This window comes from Lissotriton vulgaris, unplaced genomic scaffold (genome assembly GCF_964263255.1).
Source record: "Lissotriton vulgaris unplaced genomic scaffold, aLisVul1.2 SCAFFOLD_551, whole genome shotgun sequence".
In the NCBI taxonomy this organism is placed as follows: Eukaryota; Metazoa; Chordata; class Amphibia; order Caudata; family Salamandridae; genus Lissotriton; species Lissotriton vulgaris.
In genome coordinates this window covers 919,315-934,656 of record NW_028253257.1, presented here as the reverse complement: position 1 = coordinate 934,656, position 15,342 = coordinate 919,315, and the positions used below count along the sequence as shown (strand labels likewise).

Genomic DNA, 15,342 nt, shown 5'->3' with positions numbered 1-15,342 from the left:
CAAACCACTTGCAGTCAAATCTATCCATACCCAGCGATGCTCCAAGACCCCGCACCCCCCAAATACCAGGAACCCCCAAAAGCAGGCCCCCGAAAACACAAAGGTGAGCGAAAACTCTGCAAAGTGAAAAACGTTTTCACCATGGATTTTCTCCAAAACACTTTTATCCGGTATTAGACCTTCCCAGCAATGCCCCCAGACCCGTCAACCCAGGCGAAAACAAGTTTAACACCCCCAAACAGCCAAAAATCAAACCGGAAAAAGTGAGACTTGAAATAATTTAGGCCTCATTCCCAAATCACTCTTTGTGCTCTCTGCAGCTAGGCCCTAACTCCCCTTTGCCACCATGGATTTTCTTCAAACCACTAGCAGTCAAATCTATCCATACCCAGCGATGCTCCAAGACCCCCCAACCCCCCAAACACCAGGAGCCCCCCCCCAAGCAGGCCCCCAAAAACACGAAAGTGAGCAAAAACTCTGCAAAGTGAAAAACATTTTCACCATGGAGTTTGTCCGAAACACTTTCATCTGGTATTAGACCTTCCCGGCAATGCCCCCAGACCAGTCAACCCAGGCGAAAACAAGTTGAACACCCCCAAACAGCCAAAAAGCAAACCAGAAAAAGTGAGTCTTGGAATAATTTAGGCCTCATTCCCAAATCACTCTTTGCGCTCTCTGCAGCTAGGCCCTAACTCCCCTTTGCCACCATGGATTTTCTTCAAACCACTTGCAATCAAAACTATCCATACCCAGCGATGCTCCAAGTCCCCCCTACCCCCCCCAAACACCAGGAACCCCCAAAAGCAGGCCCCCCAAAACACAAAAGTGAGTGAAAACTCTGCAAAGTGAAAAACTTTTTCACCATGGATTTTCTCCAAAACACTTTTATCCGGTATTAGACCTTCCCAGCAATGCCCCTAGACCCGTCAACCCAGGTGAAAACAAGTTTAACACCCCCAAACAGCCAAAAAGCAAACCGGAAAAAGTGAGACTTGGAATAATTTAGGCCTCATTCCCAAATCACTCTGTGCGCTCTCTGCAGCTAGGCCCTAACTCCCCTTTGCCACCATGGATTTTCTTCAAACCACTTGCAGTCAAAACTATCCATACCCAGCGATGCTCCAAGACCCCCCAAACACCAGGAGCCTCCCCCAAGCAGGCCCCTGAAAACACTAAAGTAAGCAAAAACTCTGCAAAGTGAAAAACTTTTTCACCATGGATTTACTCCAAAACACTTTTATCCGGTATTAGACCTTCCCAGCAATGCCCCCAGACCCGTCAACCCAGGCGAAAACAAGTTTAATACCTCCAAACAGCCAAAAAGAAAAACCGTAAAAAGTGAGATTTAGAATAATTTAGGCCTCATTCCCAAATCACTCTTTGCGCTCTCTGCAGCTAGGGCCTAACTCCCCTTTGCCACCATGCATTTTCTTCAAACCACTTGCAATCAAAACTATCCATACCCAGCATTGCTCCATGACCCCCCAACCCCCCCAAACACCAGGAACCCCCACAAGCAGGCCCCCGAAAAAACAAAAGTGAGCAAAATCTCTGCAAAGTGAAAATAATTTTCACCATGGATTTTCTCCAAAACACTTTTATCCGGTATTAGACCTTCCCAGCAATGCCCCCAGACCCGTCAACGCAGGCGAAAACAAGTTTAACACCCCCAAACAGCCAAAAAGCAAACCGTAAAAAGTGAGACTTGGAATAATTTAGGCCTCATTCCCAAATCACTCTGTGCGCTCTCTGTAGCTAGGCCCTAACTCCCCTTTGCCACCATGGATTTTCTTCAAACCACTTGCAGTCAAAACTATCCATACCCAGCGATGCTCCAAGACCCCCCAACCCACAAAACACCAGGAGCCCCCCCCAAGCAGGCCACCGAAAACACTAAAGTAAGCAAAAACTCTGCAAAGTGAAAAACTTTTTCACCATGGATTTTCTCCGAAACTATTTTATCCGGTATTAGACCTTCCCAGCAATGCCCCCAGACCCGCCAACCCAGGCGAAAACAAGTATAACACCCCCAAACAGCCAAAAAGCAAAACTGGAAAAAGTGAGACTTAGAATAATTTAGGCCTCATTCTCAAATCACTCCTTGCGCGCTCTGCAGCTAGGCTCTAACTCCCCTTTGCCACCATGGATTTTCTTCAAACCACTTGCAATCAAAACTATCCATACCAAGCGATGCTCCAAGACCCCCCACCCCCCCCCCCAAATACCAGGAACGCCCAAAAGCAGGCCCCCGAAAACACGGAGGTGAGCGAAAACTCTGCAAAGTGAAAAACGTTTTCACCATGGATTTTCTCCAAAACACTTTTATCCGGTATTAGACCTTCCCAGCAATGCCCCCAGACCCGTCAACCCAGGCGAAAACAAGTTTAACACCCCCAAACAGCCAAAAATCAAACCGGAAAAAGTGAGACTTGGAATAATTTAGGCCTCATTCCCAAATCACTCTGTTTGCTCTTTGCAGCTAGGCCCTAACTCCCCTTTGCCACCATGGATTTTCTTCAAACAGCTAGCAGTCAAATCTATCCATACCCAGCGATGCTCCAAGACCCCCCAACCCCCCAAACACCAGGAGCCCCCCCCAAGCAGAACCCCAAAAACACGAAAGTCAGCAAAAACTCTGCAAAGTGAAAAACATTTTCACCATGGAGTTTCTCCGAAACACTTTCATCTGGTATTAGACCTTCCCGGCAATGCCCCCAGACCAGTCAACCCAGGCGAAAACAAGTTGAACACCCCCAAACAGCCAAAAAGCAAACCAGAAAAAGTGAGTCTTGGAATAATTTAGGCCTCATTCCCAAATCACTCTTTGCGCTCTCTGCAGCTAGGCCCTAACTCCCCTTTGCCACCATGGATTTTCTTCAAACCACTTGCAATCAAAACTATCCATACCCAGCGATGCTCCAAGACCCCCCTACCCCCCCAAACACCAGGAACCCCCAAAAGCAGGCCCCCCAAAACACAAAAGTGAGCGAAAACTCTGCAAAGTGAAAAACTTTTTCACCATGGATTTTCTCCAAAACACTTTTATCCGGTATTAGACCTTCCCAGCAATGCCCCTAGACCCGTCAACCCAGGTGAAAACAAGTTTAACACCCCCAAACAGCCAAAAAGCAAACCGGAAAAAGTGAGACTTGGAATAATTTAGGCCTCATTCCCAAATCACTCTGTGCGCTCTCTGCAGCTAGGCCCTAACTCCCCTTTGCCACCATGGATTTTCTTCAAACCACTTGCAGTCAAAACTATCCATACCCAGCGATGCTCCAAGACCCCCTAACCCCCCAAACACCAGGAGCCTCCCCCAAGCAGTCCCCTGAAAACACTAAAGTAAGCAAAAAGTCTACAAAGTGAAAAACTTTTTCACCATGGATTTACTCCAAAACACTTTTATCCGGTATTAGACCTTCCCAGCAATGCCCCCAGACCCGTCAACCCAGGCGAAAACAAGTTTAATACCTCCAAACAGCCAAAAAGCAAAACCGTAAAAAGTGAGACTTGGAATAATTTAGGCCTCATTCCCAAATCACTCTTTGCGCTCTCTGCAGCTAGGCCCTAACTCCCCTTTGCCACCATGGATTTTCTTCAAACCACTTGCAATCAAAACTATCCATACCCAGCGATGCTCCAAGACCCCCCAACCCCCCCCAAACACCAGGAATCCCCCCAAGCAGGCCCCCGAAAACACAAAAGTGAGCGAAAACTCTACAAGGTGAAAAACTTTTTCACCATGGATTTTCTCCAAAACACTTTTATCAGGTATTAGACCTTCCCAGCAATGCCCCCAGACCCGTCAACGCAGGCGAAAACAAGTTTAACACCCCCAAACAGCCAAAAAGCAAACCGGAAAAAGTGAGACTTGGAATAATTTAGGCCTCATTCCCAAATCACTCTGTGCGCTCTCTGTAGCTAGGCCCTAACTCCCCTTTGCCACCATGGATTTTCTTCAAACCACTTGCAGTCAAAACTATCCATACCCAGCGATGCTCCAAGACCCCCCAACCCACCAAACACCAGGAGCCCCCCCCCAAGCAGGCCCCCGAAAACACTAAAGTAAGCAAAAACTCTGCAAAGTGAAAAACTTTTTCACCATGGATTTTCTCCAAAACTATTTTATCCGGTATTAGACCTTCCCAGCAATGCCCCCAGACCCGCCAACCCAGGCGAAAACAAGTATAACACCCCCAAACAGCCAAAAAGCAAAACTGGAAAAAGTGAGACTTAGAATAATTTAGGCCTCATTCTCAAATCACTCCTTGCGCGCTCTGCAGCTAGGCTCTAACTCCCCTTTGCCACCATGGATTTTCTTCAAACGACTTGCAATCAAAACTATCCATACCCAGCAATGCTCCAAGACCCCCCACCCCCCCCCCCAAGTACCAGGAACCCCCAAAAGCAGGCCCCCGAAAACACAGAGGTGAGCGAAAACTCTGCAAAGTGAAAAATGTTTTCACCATGGATTTTCTCCAAAACACTTTTATCCGGTATTAGACCTTCCCAGCAATGCCCCCAGACCCGTCAACCCAGGCGAAAACAAGTTTAACACCCCCAAACAGCCAAAAATCAAACCGGAAAAAGTGAGACTTGGAATAATTTAGGCCTCATTCCCAAATCACTCTGTTTTCTCTCTGCAGCTAGGCCCTAACTCCCCTTTGCCACCATGGATTTTCTTCAAACCACTAGCAGTCAAATCTATCCATACCCAGCGATGCTCCAAGACCCCCCAACCCCTCAAACACCAGGAGCCCCCCCCAAGCAGAACCCCAAAAACACAAAAGTGAGCAAAAACTCTGCAAAGTGAAAAACATTTTCACCATGGAGTTTCTCCGAAACACTTTCATCTGGTATTAGACCTTCCCGGCAATGCCCCCAGACCAGTCAACCCAGGCGAAAACAAGTTGAACACCCCCAAACAGCCAAAAAGCAAACCAGAAAAAGTGAGACTTGGAATAATTTAGGCCTCATTCCCAAATCACTCTGTGCGCTCTCTGCAGCTAGGCCCTAACTCCCCTTTGCCACCATGGATTTTCTTCAAACCACTTGCAGTCAAAACTATCCATACCCAGCGATGCTCCAAGACCCCCCAACCCCCCAAACACCAGGAGCCTCCCCCAAGCAGGCCCCTGAAAACACTAAAGTAAGCAAAAACTCTGCAAAGTGAAAAACTTTTTCACCATGGATTTACTCCAAAACACTTTTATCCGGTATTAGACCTTCCGAGCAATGCCCCCAGACCCGTCAACCCAGGCGAAAACAAGTTTAATACCTCCAAACAGCCAAAAAGCAAAACCGTAAAAAGTGAGACAGAATAATTTAGGCCTCATTCCCAAATCACTCTTTGCGCTCTCTGCAGCTAGGGCCTAACTCCCCTTTGCCACCATGGATTTTCTTCAAACCACTTGCAATCAAAACTATCCATACCCAGCGATGCTCCATGACCTCCCAACCCCCCCAAACACCAGGAACCCCCCCAAGCAGGCCCCCGAAAAAACAAAAGTGATCAAAATCTCTGCAAAGTGAAAATAATTTTCACCATGGATTTTCTCCAAAACACTTTTATCCGGTATTAGACCTTCCCAGCAATGCCCCCAGACCCGTCAACCCAGGCGAAAACAAGTTTAACACCCCCAAACAGCCAAAAAGCAAACCGGAAAATGTGAGACTTGGAATAATTTAGGCCTCATTCCCAAATCACTCTGTTTGCTCTCTGCAGCTAGGCCCTAACTCCCCTTTGCTACCATGGATTTTCTTCAAACCACTTGCAGTCAAATCTATCCATACCCAGCGATGCTCCAAGACCCCCAACCCCCAAAACACCAGGAGCCCCCCCAAGCAGGCCCCCAAAAACACAAAAGTGAGCAAAAACTCCGCAAAGTGAAAAACATTTTCACCATGGATTTTCTCCAAAACACTTTCATCTGGTATTAGACCTTCCCCGCAATGCCCTCTGACCCGTCAACCCAGGCGAAAACAAGTTTAACACCCCAAAACAGCCAAAAAGCAAAACCAGAAAAAGTGAGACTTAGAATAATTTAGGCCTCATTCCCAAATCACTCTGTGCGCGCTCTGCAGCTAGGCCCTAACTCCCCTTTGCCACCATGTATTTTCTTCAAACCACTTGCAGTCAAATCTATCCATACCCAGCGATGCTCCAAGACCCCCTGTAACCGCGGGACCAGAAAAGGGCAGGAGACGTGTTTTAGTGACTCTGGCTTTTAATTGTTCATACAGTGCATCTGTACAGGTTTTGCGAACTGTGGACCTTCGTGGTGATCTGCTTCTCTCTCTGTGCTGTTTCCTACGGGTTCCCTCTTCTTTCCTCCGGACCGGACTCTGCCGCTCAGGGGGATCTGGAGGCTCCGTGCTGGCCGCCCACGCCGATGCCGAAGGGGAAAAAGGAAAAGAGAGGCAAGTATCAGAATAGATCCACAGGTATGCAGTTGGAAACACAAGGTTGGGGTAGTGAGGGGAACACGTAGTACAGTGATCTTGCTCCGCTAGTTTAACTTCAAGGAGGAGGGCGAGTGCTCGTGCTTTCCCCCCTGGGGACGTCCCTCAGGTTCCTCCCTCCCCTGTCCGCTAGTCTTCTGGCTTTATCGGTGAACCACCCCAGGAAGCGTTTACGTACCTCCGTGAGCCGTACCCCTCCTGGCGTACGGCTGGGCGACGCGTGGTGTTGGCCTCCAGGCGTTCCCCGTTCCTCCTCTGGTTTCTCGGCGTCTACTTCCTCCTGCAATGCTCGGTCCGAGCTGCTCTCGGAGATCAGCTCCCAGGTCCACTCCTGATCCGTCGGCTCTCCTTCAGAGCGAGGGGTCTCGTCGATCCTCCTGATGCTGTCGCTCGGCTTGTCCTCGCGCTCTCCGCTTCCTCCTCTCCTCCGCTCCTTTTCTCTGCTCTCTCGTCCTTCTTCTCTCCGCTCCTCCACGCTGCTTCCCGCCACTCCGCTCCTCTCCACTCTGACCGCTCCTCCGGTGTATAGACACACCTGGGGCTGGGCGTTCTCCTCCTTTATCCACCTGGGAAACTCCGCCTCTTCTACACCCCCGGACTGGTTAAAGGGCCATACGTCTTCCTCGTCGCAACTGTAGGTGTCGGGGCTGTACCACTCCGAATACTGCGTGGGCTGTGGAAAGAAGAGGGGGGGGTCACATTGGGTCAGTTCGCGCCCTGTGGCGGTGCTCGCAAGGGGGACCCCGTTACACACCTCCCCCCCTGGACGCTTCCGCTCGGGAAGCGGATGACGAGACAGATAATCAGCCCCAACGTTGTCCACACCACGCTTGTGGCACACCCTGAAGTTGTACGGCTGCAATGCCAGGAACCACCTCATGACCCTGGCATTGGTCGATTTGTTCCGGGCCATCCAAGTAAGGGGCGCATGGTCTGTGTAGAGCGAGAAGGGCCGGCCCTCGAGGTAATAGGCCAATTTTTCCACGGCCCAACGGATAGCCAGGCACTCCTTCTCTACCGTTGCATACTTTAGTTCCCGCGGGAACAGCTTCCGACTGACGAACAGGATTGGGTGGTCCAATCCATCCCGGCCTTCCTGTGACAGCACCGCGCCGATCCCAAACTCGGACGCGTCCGTGTGCAAGGCGAATGGACGCGTATAATCCGGGGAATTGAGGACGGGGGTGGAAGTGATCCTTTTCTTCAACTTGTTGAAAGAGTCCAACATGACCACCGTGGGTTTGGCCAGCGCGGCCTGCTTGACAGAGGTCTGCAGGGCGTCCGTGAGGGGGGCGGCCACCTGAGCAAAGTTCGGTATAAACCGTCGATAGTACCCTATTAGCCCCAAAAACGCACGTAGTTCTTTTTTTGTGGTGGGAAACGGTGCCTCAGAAATGGCCCGGACTTTCTCCGTTTGTGGCTCGATCATGCCGTGTCCCAGGACGTACCCCAGGTACTTGACTTTGTGAAAGGCTATCCGTGATTTTTTTGCATTAATCTTCAGTCCCGCATGGTTCAGGGTATCCAACACTTGCGACAGGTGTCTCAAATGGGTCTTCCAGTCGGGGCTGAACACCACAATGTCGTCCAGGTACGCTGAGGTGAAGGACGACAGACCGTGTAGTACGTTATTCATAAGTCTCTGAAAGGTGGCGGGTGCTCCGTGAAGGCCAAACGGTAGCACCGTAAACTCATAATGGCCCTCCTCGGTTGAAAAGGCTGTTTTATGCCGGTCCTCCTCCCTCAGCGGTACCTGCCAGTACCCTTTTGTGAGGTCGATCGTGCTTATGTACTGCGCATCTCCCAACTTCTCTATGAGTTCGTCAATCCGAGGGATGGGATATGCATCGAACTTCGAGATGGCGTTTAGGGCCCGGAAGTCCATACAGAATCTGCGTGATCCGTCCGGTTTGGGTATGAGAACGATTGGGCTTGACCAGTTGCTGTGTGAGGGGCGTATGATGCCGAGTTGTAACATGTCAGTTACCTCGCGGCGTATGTCTTGTCTCCTGGCTTCTGGGATCCGATAGGGCCGTATTTTTACGGTCTTCCCTGGGTCGGTGTCTATTCGGTGTTCAGCCATCGTGGTTTTCCCCGGGAGGTCGGAAAACACCTGTTCTTGTTTCAGCAGGACGTCCAGCAACTCTTGTTTTTCCTCCTGTCTCAAATCATCGTTGATCACTAGCAGGGGAATCGTGGAAAGGCAAGGGTTTTTATCCGACTCAGCAAGGTGGACCGGGTGGGGGGGTTTCCCCAACCACTTCTTTAGCAGGTTTATGTGGTAGACTTGCTTTTTTCTGGCGTTCACTTGTAGCCGGTAACTGGTCTTACCGATCTTCTCCACGACTTGGTACGGACCACTCCACTCCGCTTTGAATTTTTGTGTGGAGGAGGGCAACAACACTAGAGCCCAATCTCCTCTTTCCAAGATCCTCCATTTCTTTCCTTTATCATAAAGGGTCTTCTGTTTGTTCTGGTGTTTCTCGAGATTGGCGAACGCCAGGTCCCTTAGTTTCCCTAGCTTGGAACGCAGGTTTCGAGCGTGTTCCAGGGTATTTGCGGTCTCTTCTGGGGTTTCTTTTTCCCACGCCTCCTTGGTCATGTCCAGTAGTGATCTGGGCTTTCTCCCATATAACATCTCAAAGGCCGAGACCCCTAAACTGCTTTGGGTCTGCCCTCGGATGACATACAAAGCAATGGGAAGCACCTGGTCCCATTCGTTACTGTTGACTTCCAGCATTTTTCTTAAGGTGGTTTTTAGTGTGCGGTTGTATCTCTCTACTAATCCGTCGGTTTGCGGGTGGTATACAGCGGTCCTTATCTGGTGTATGTGAAGCACTTTACATACGTCCCCCATGAGGCGTGACACGAAAGGGGTCCCCTAGTCGGTTAGTATTTCCTTAGGGAAACCCACCCGGGTGAATAGCTCAAGCATCTTGTCCGCCACGTTCTTGGAGGTGGTGGAGGTGAGGGGAAATGCTTCCGGGAATCGCGTGGCATAGTCGACGATGACTAGGACATATGAATATCCTTTCTTTGTTTTTGGGAGAGGTACAATAATGTCCATACCAATTCGTTCAAAGGGAACTCCAATAATGGGGAGGGGTTGTAATGGCACCGCAGGGGGCCTCGTCATGTTTCTGGTTTGGCAAATGTCACACTCCTTGCAGTAGGTCAAAGCGTCTTTGTATATCCCGGGCCAGTAAAAACACTTCAGGAGGTTCTGGGTGGTTTTCTCTGCTCCCGTGTGACCGGTCACCAAATGAGAATGCGAAAAGAACAGGACTTGTTCGCGGAATGACACCGGAACCAACAACTGCTCGGGGTCCTCTTTTCCCCCCTGTCGGTACAACAGGCCGTTTTTGATATACAGTCTCGGATAACGCAGTGGGTCTTCGTCTTGGGTGTGATGTGCCTTCTCCCAGGCGTTAACCAATGTGGAGTCATTGGCCTGGGCGAATTGAAAACTGCGGTCCAATGTCCAGGGATCCGATGAAGCTAACGCCGTCACCGCTTCTGAGGGTCTCCTTGTTTCCAGTGTCTTCTTCGTCTGGGCCATACTCCGCTCGAACATGGACAAAAAGGCCGGGTTGTCCGTTCCGATTATCAGGTCTTCAGGCAGCGTAGATAATACCCCGACCCGAACCCGTACGGCTGGTCCTTCCTGGGGTTCTAGGGGCAATAGAGCGACGGGATAGGGTTTCACATCCCCGTGGACACATCGGATGTATACTTGTTCGTGGGGTATGAGCTGGTGGGGCCTTACGTGGTGGGCCTGTACTACCGACTGGCGGCAGCCAGAATCCAGGAGCGCCTGCACTGGGTTACCGTTTATCCTCATACTTACGCGGTATGCGTGTCCCATCTCCGCCGAGTAGAGGACGGTTCGGGGCAGATATCCTACTTCCATCGGTTCGTCTGCCGGTCTTCTCCTGGGGCAATGCCTGGCTATATGACCCCAGGTCCCGCATTCAAAGCACTGTGGTCCCGTGTGAGGGAGGGGTTCGCTTTTCCAGGGACGTGGTTTGGGTGGTTCTGGAACCCTCAGGAGTTTTTTCTCTGGTCTGAAGGGCGTCTTCACCTTGTCAGACTCCTGGGCCGGCAGGGGTCTCTGTTGTACCCGTGAGTATGTGTTAGCCATCTCTACGGCTTGAGCTGTCGTCAGATCATGGTGTTGTTTTAGCCACCTCTGGGTGGGAAAGGGTAGCGCCTCTACAAACTGTTCCAAATAAATCCGGTCCATTATTTCCTCTTTTGTGCTTTCGTTCGGGCTGAGCCACTTGTCGGCGGCCATCTTCAATCTGACAAACAGAGTTTTTGGCGTTTCTCCTGTTACGCCTCGTTCTCGCCGGAACCTCAGCCGGTAAGCTTCCGGGTCCAATCCCAGATGGTCCAGGATAATCCGTTTGATATCCGTATAAGGGGTATCACCCCTTGGATTGGCCACCTGGTAAGCGGCTTGGGCCTCGCCGACCAACAGCGGGGCCAAAAAAAACGGCCATTTGGCCCCAGGCCATCCACAGGCTCTGGCCGCCCGCTCAAAATTTAATAGGAAGGCATCGGGGTCCTCTCCAGGTTGGTATTTTTGCAGAGAGACCCCGCCTATGGTGTGGGGTATGTTGCTGACTGACACTGGGCCGGACGTAAGAGGGGGGTCCAGAGCACGGGCCGTCACGGCTGTTTTTATCAGTTCTCTGTCGGCTTCTGCTGCCCTGAGCTGTTGCTCTGCCAACCTCTCTAACCTCTCCTGCCCTTGCACCAGGGCTTGTACCACGCTCTCCATCTTCTGGTCGCAGATGGCTACAGTGCCCGCATTCTCCACCACTGTAACCGCGGGACCAGAAAAGGGCAGGAGACGTGTTTTAGTGACTCTGGCTTTTAATTGTTCATACAGTGCATCTGTACAGGTTTTGCGAACTGTGGACCTTCGTGGTGATCTGCTTCTCTCTCTGTGCTGTTTCCTACGGGTTCCCTCTTCTTTCCTCCGGACCGGACTCCGCCGCTCAGGGGGATCAGGAGGCTCCGTGCTGGCCGCCCACGCCGATGCCGAAGGGGAAAAAGGAAAAGAGAGGCAAGTATCAGAATAGATCCACAGGTATGCAGTTGGAAACACAAGGTTGGGGTAGTGAGGGGAACACGTAGTACAGTGATCTTGCTCCGCTAGTTTAACTTCAAGGAGGAGGGCGAGTGCTCGTGCTTTCCCCCCTGGGAAACGTCCCTCAGGTTCCTCCCTCCCCTGTCCGCTAGTCTTCTGGCTTTATCGGTGAACCACCCCAGGAAGCGTTTACGTACCTCCGTGAGCCGTACCCCTCCTGGCGTACGGCTGGGCGACGCGTGGTGTTGGCCTCCAGGCGTTCCCCGTTCCTCCTCTGGTTTCTCGGCGTCTACTTCCTCCTGCAATGCTCGGTCCGAGCTGCTCTCGGAGATCAGCTCCCAGGTCCACTCCTGATCCGTCGGCTCTCCTTCAGAGCGAGGGGTCTCGTCGATCCTCCTGATGCTGTCGCTCGGCTTGTCCTCGCGCTCTCCGCTTCCTCCTCTCCTCCGCTCCTTTTCTCCGCTCTCTCGTCCTTCTTCTCTCCGCTCCTCCACGCTGCTTCCCGCCACTCCGCTCCTCTCCACTCTGACCGCTCCTCCGGTGTATAGACACACCTGGGGCTGGGCGTTCTCCTCCTTTATCCACCTGGGAGACTCCGCCTCTTCTACACCGCCGGACTGGTTAAAGGGCCATACGTCTTCCTCGTCGCAACTGTAGGTGTCGGGGCTGTACCACTCCGAATACTGCGTGGGCTGTGGAAAGAAGAGGGGGGGGTCACATTGGGTCAGTTCGCGCCCTGTGGCGGTGCTCGCAAGGGGGACCCCGTTACACCCCCCAACCCCCCAAACACCAGGAGCCCCCCAAGCAGGCCCCCAAAAACACGAAAGTGAGCAAAAACTCTGCAAAGTGAAAATCTTTTTCACCATGGATTTTCTCCGAACCTATTTTATCCGGTATTAGACCTTCCCAGCAATGCCCCCAGATCCGTCAACCCAGGCGAAAACAAGTATAACACCCCCAAACAGCCAAAAAGCAAAACCGGAAAAAGTTAGACTTAAAACAATTTAGGCCTCATTCTCAAATCAGTCCGTGCGCGCTCTGCAGCTAGGCTCTAACTCCCCTTTGCCACCATGGATTTTCTTCAAACCACTTGCAATCAAAACTATCCATACCCAGCGATGCTCCAAGACCCCCCCCCCCCCCAATACCAGGAACCCCCAAAAGCAGGCCCCCGAAAACACAAAGGTGAGCGAAAACTCTGCAAAGTGAAAAACTTTTTCACCATGGATTTTCTCCGAAACACTTTTATCCGGTATTAGACCTTCCCAGCAATGCCCCCAGACCCGTCAACCCAGGCGAAAACAAGTTTAATACCTCCAAACAGCCAAAAAGAAAAACCGTAAAAAGTGAGACTTAGAATAATTTAGGCCTCATTCCCAAATCACTCTTTGCGCTCTCTGCAGCTAGGGCCTAACTCCCCTTTGCCACCATGCATTTTCTTCAAACCACTTGCAATCAAAACTATCCATACCCAGCGATGCTCCAAGACCCCCAACGCCCCCAAACACCAGGAACCCCCAAGCAGGCCCCCGAAAACACAAAAGTGAGCGAAAACTCTGCAAAGTGAAAAACTTTTTCACCATGGATTTTCTCCAAAACACTTTTATCCGGTATTAGACCTTCCCAGCAATGCCCCCAGACCCGTCAACGCAGGCGAAAACAAGTTTAACACCCCCAAACAGCCAAAAAGCAAACCGGAAAAAGTGAGACTTGGAATAATTTAGGCCTCATTCCCAAATCACTCTGTGCGCTCTCTGCAGCTAGGCCCTAACTCCCCTTTGCCACCATGGATTTTCTTCAAACCACTTGCAATCAAAACTATCCATACCCAGCGATGCTCCAAGACCCCCCAACCCCCCCCAAACACCAGGAATCCCCCCAAGCAGGCCCCCGAAAACACAAAAGTGAGCGAAAACTCTACAAGGTGAAAAACTTTTTCACCATGGATTTTCTCCAAAACACTTTTATCAGGTATTAGACCTTCCCAGCAATGCCCCCTGACCCGTCAACGCAGGCGAAAACAAGTTTAACACCCCCAAACAGCCAAAAAGCAAACCGGAAAAAGTGAGACTTGGAATAATTTAGGCCTCATTCCCAAATCACTCTGTGCGCTCTCTGTAGCTAGGCCCTAACTCCCCTTTGCCACCATGGATTTTCTTCAAACCACTTGCAATCAAAACTATCCATACCCAGCGATGCTCCAAGACCCCCCAACCCACCAAACACCAGGAGCCCCCCCCAAGCAGGCCCCCGAAAACACTAAAGTAAGCAAAAACTCTGCAAAGTGAAAAACTTTTTCACCATGGATTTTCTCCGAAACTATTTTATCCGGTATTAGACCTTCCCAGCAATGCCCCCAGACCCGCCAACCCAGGCGAAAACAAGTATAACACCCCCAAACAGCCAAAAAGCAAAACTGGAAAAAGTGAGACTTAGAATAATTTAGGCCTCATTCTCAAATCACTCCTTGCGCGCTCTGCAGCTAGGCTCTAACTCCCCTTTGCCACCATGGATTTTCTTCAAACCACTTGCAATCAAAACTATCCATACCCAGCGATGCTCCAAGACCCCCACCCCCCCCCAAATACCAGGAACCCCCAAAAGCAGGCCCCCCAAAAACACAGAGGTGAGCAAAAACTCTGCAAAGTGAAAAACGTTTTCACCATGGATTTTCTCCAAAACACTTTTATCCGGTATTAGACCTTCCCAGCAATGCCCCCAGACCCGTCAACCCAGGCGAAAACAAGTTTAACACCCCCAAACAGCCAAAAATCAAACGGGAAAAAGTGAGACTTGGAATAATTTAGGCCTCATTCCCAAATCACTCTGTTTGCTCTTTGCAGCTAGGCCCTAACTCCCCTTTGCCACCATAGATTTTCTTCAAACCACTAGCAGTCAAATCTATCCATACCCAGCGATGCTCCAAGACCCCCCAACCCCCCAAACACCAGGAGCCCCCCCAAGCAGAACCCCAAAAACACGAAAGTGAGCAAAAACTCTGCAAAGTGAAAAACATTTTCACCATGGAGTTTCTCCGAAACACTTTCATCTGGTATTAGACCTTCCCGGCAATGCCCCCAGACCAGTCAACCTAGGCGAAAACAAGTTGAACACCCCCAAACAGCCAAAAAGCAAACCAGAAAAAGTGAGTCTTGGAATAATTTAGGCCTCATTCCCAAATCACTCTGTTTGCTCTTTGCAGCTAGGCCCTAACTCCCCTTTGCCACCATGGATTTTCTTCAAACCACTTGCAGTCAAATCTATCCATACCCAGCGATGCTCCAAGACCCCCCTACCCCCCCAAACACCAGGAACCCCCAAAAGCAGGCCCCCCAAAACACAAAAGTGAGCGAAAACTCTGCAAAGTGAAAAACTTTTTCACCATGGATTTTCTCCAAAACACTTTTATCCGGTATTAGACCTTCCCAGCATTGCCCCTAGACCCGTCAACCCAGGTGAAAACAAGTTTAACACCCCTAAACAGCCAAAAAGCAAACCGGAAAAAGTGTGACTTGGAATAATTTAGGCCTCATTCCAAAATCACTCTGTGCGCTCTCTGCAGCTAGGCCCTAACTCCCCTTTGCCACCATGGATTTTCTTCAAACCACTTGCAGTCAAAACTATCCATACCCAGCGATGCTCCAAGACCCCCCAACCCCCCAAACACCAGGAGCCTCCCCCAAGCAGGCCCCTGAAAACACTAAAGTAAGCAAAAACTCTGCAAAGGGAAAAACTTTTTCACCATGGATTTACTCCAAAACACTTTTATCCGGTATTAGACCTTC

General features: G+C 50.7%; 1 protein-coding gene across 1 annotated transcript; it reads right to left on the bottom strand.

Annotated features, from left to right (window-relative positions):
- Positions 1-6,520: 6,520 nt before the first annotated feature.
- On the bottom strand, positions 6,521-10,756 carry LOC147661076 (uncharacterized). The gene is made up of 2 exons (XM_086951355.1): positions 10,310-10,756; positions 6,521-7,135 (listed from the first exon to the last, which is right to left on the bottom strand). The coding sequence occupies exons 1-2, from the start codon at positions 10,754-10,756 to the stop codon at positions 6,521-6,523; spliced, it is 1,062 nt and encodes a 353-aa protein (XP_086807481.1).
- Between the last annotated feature and the right edge of the window lie 4,586 nt (positions 10,757-15,342).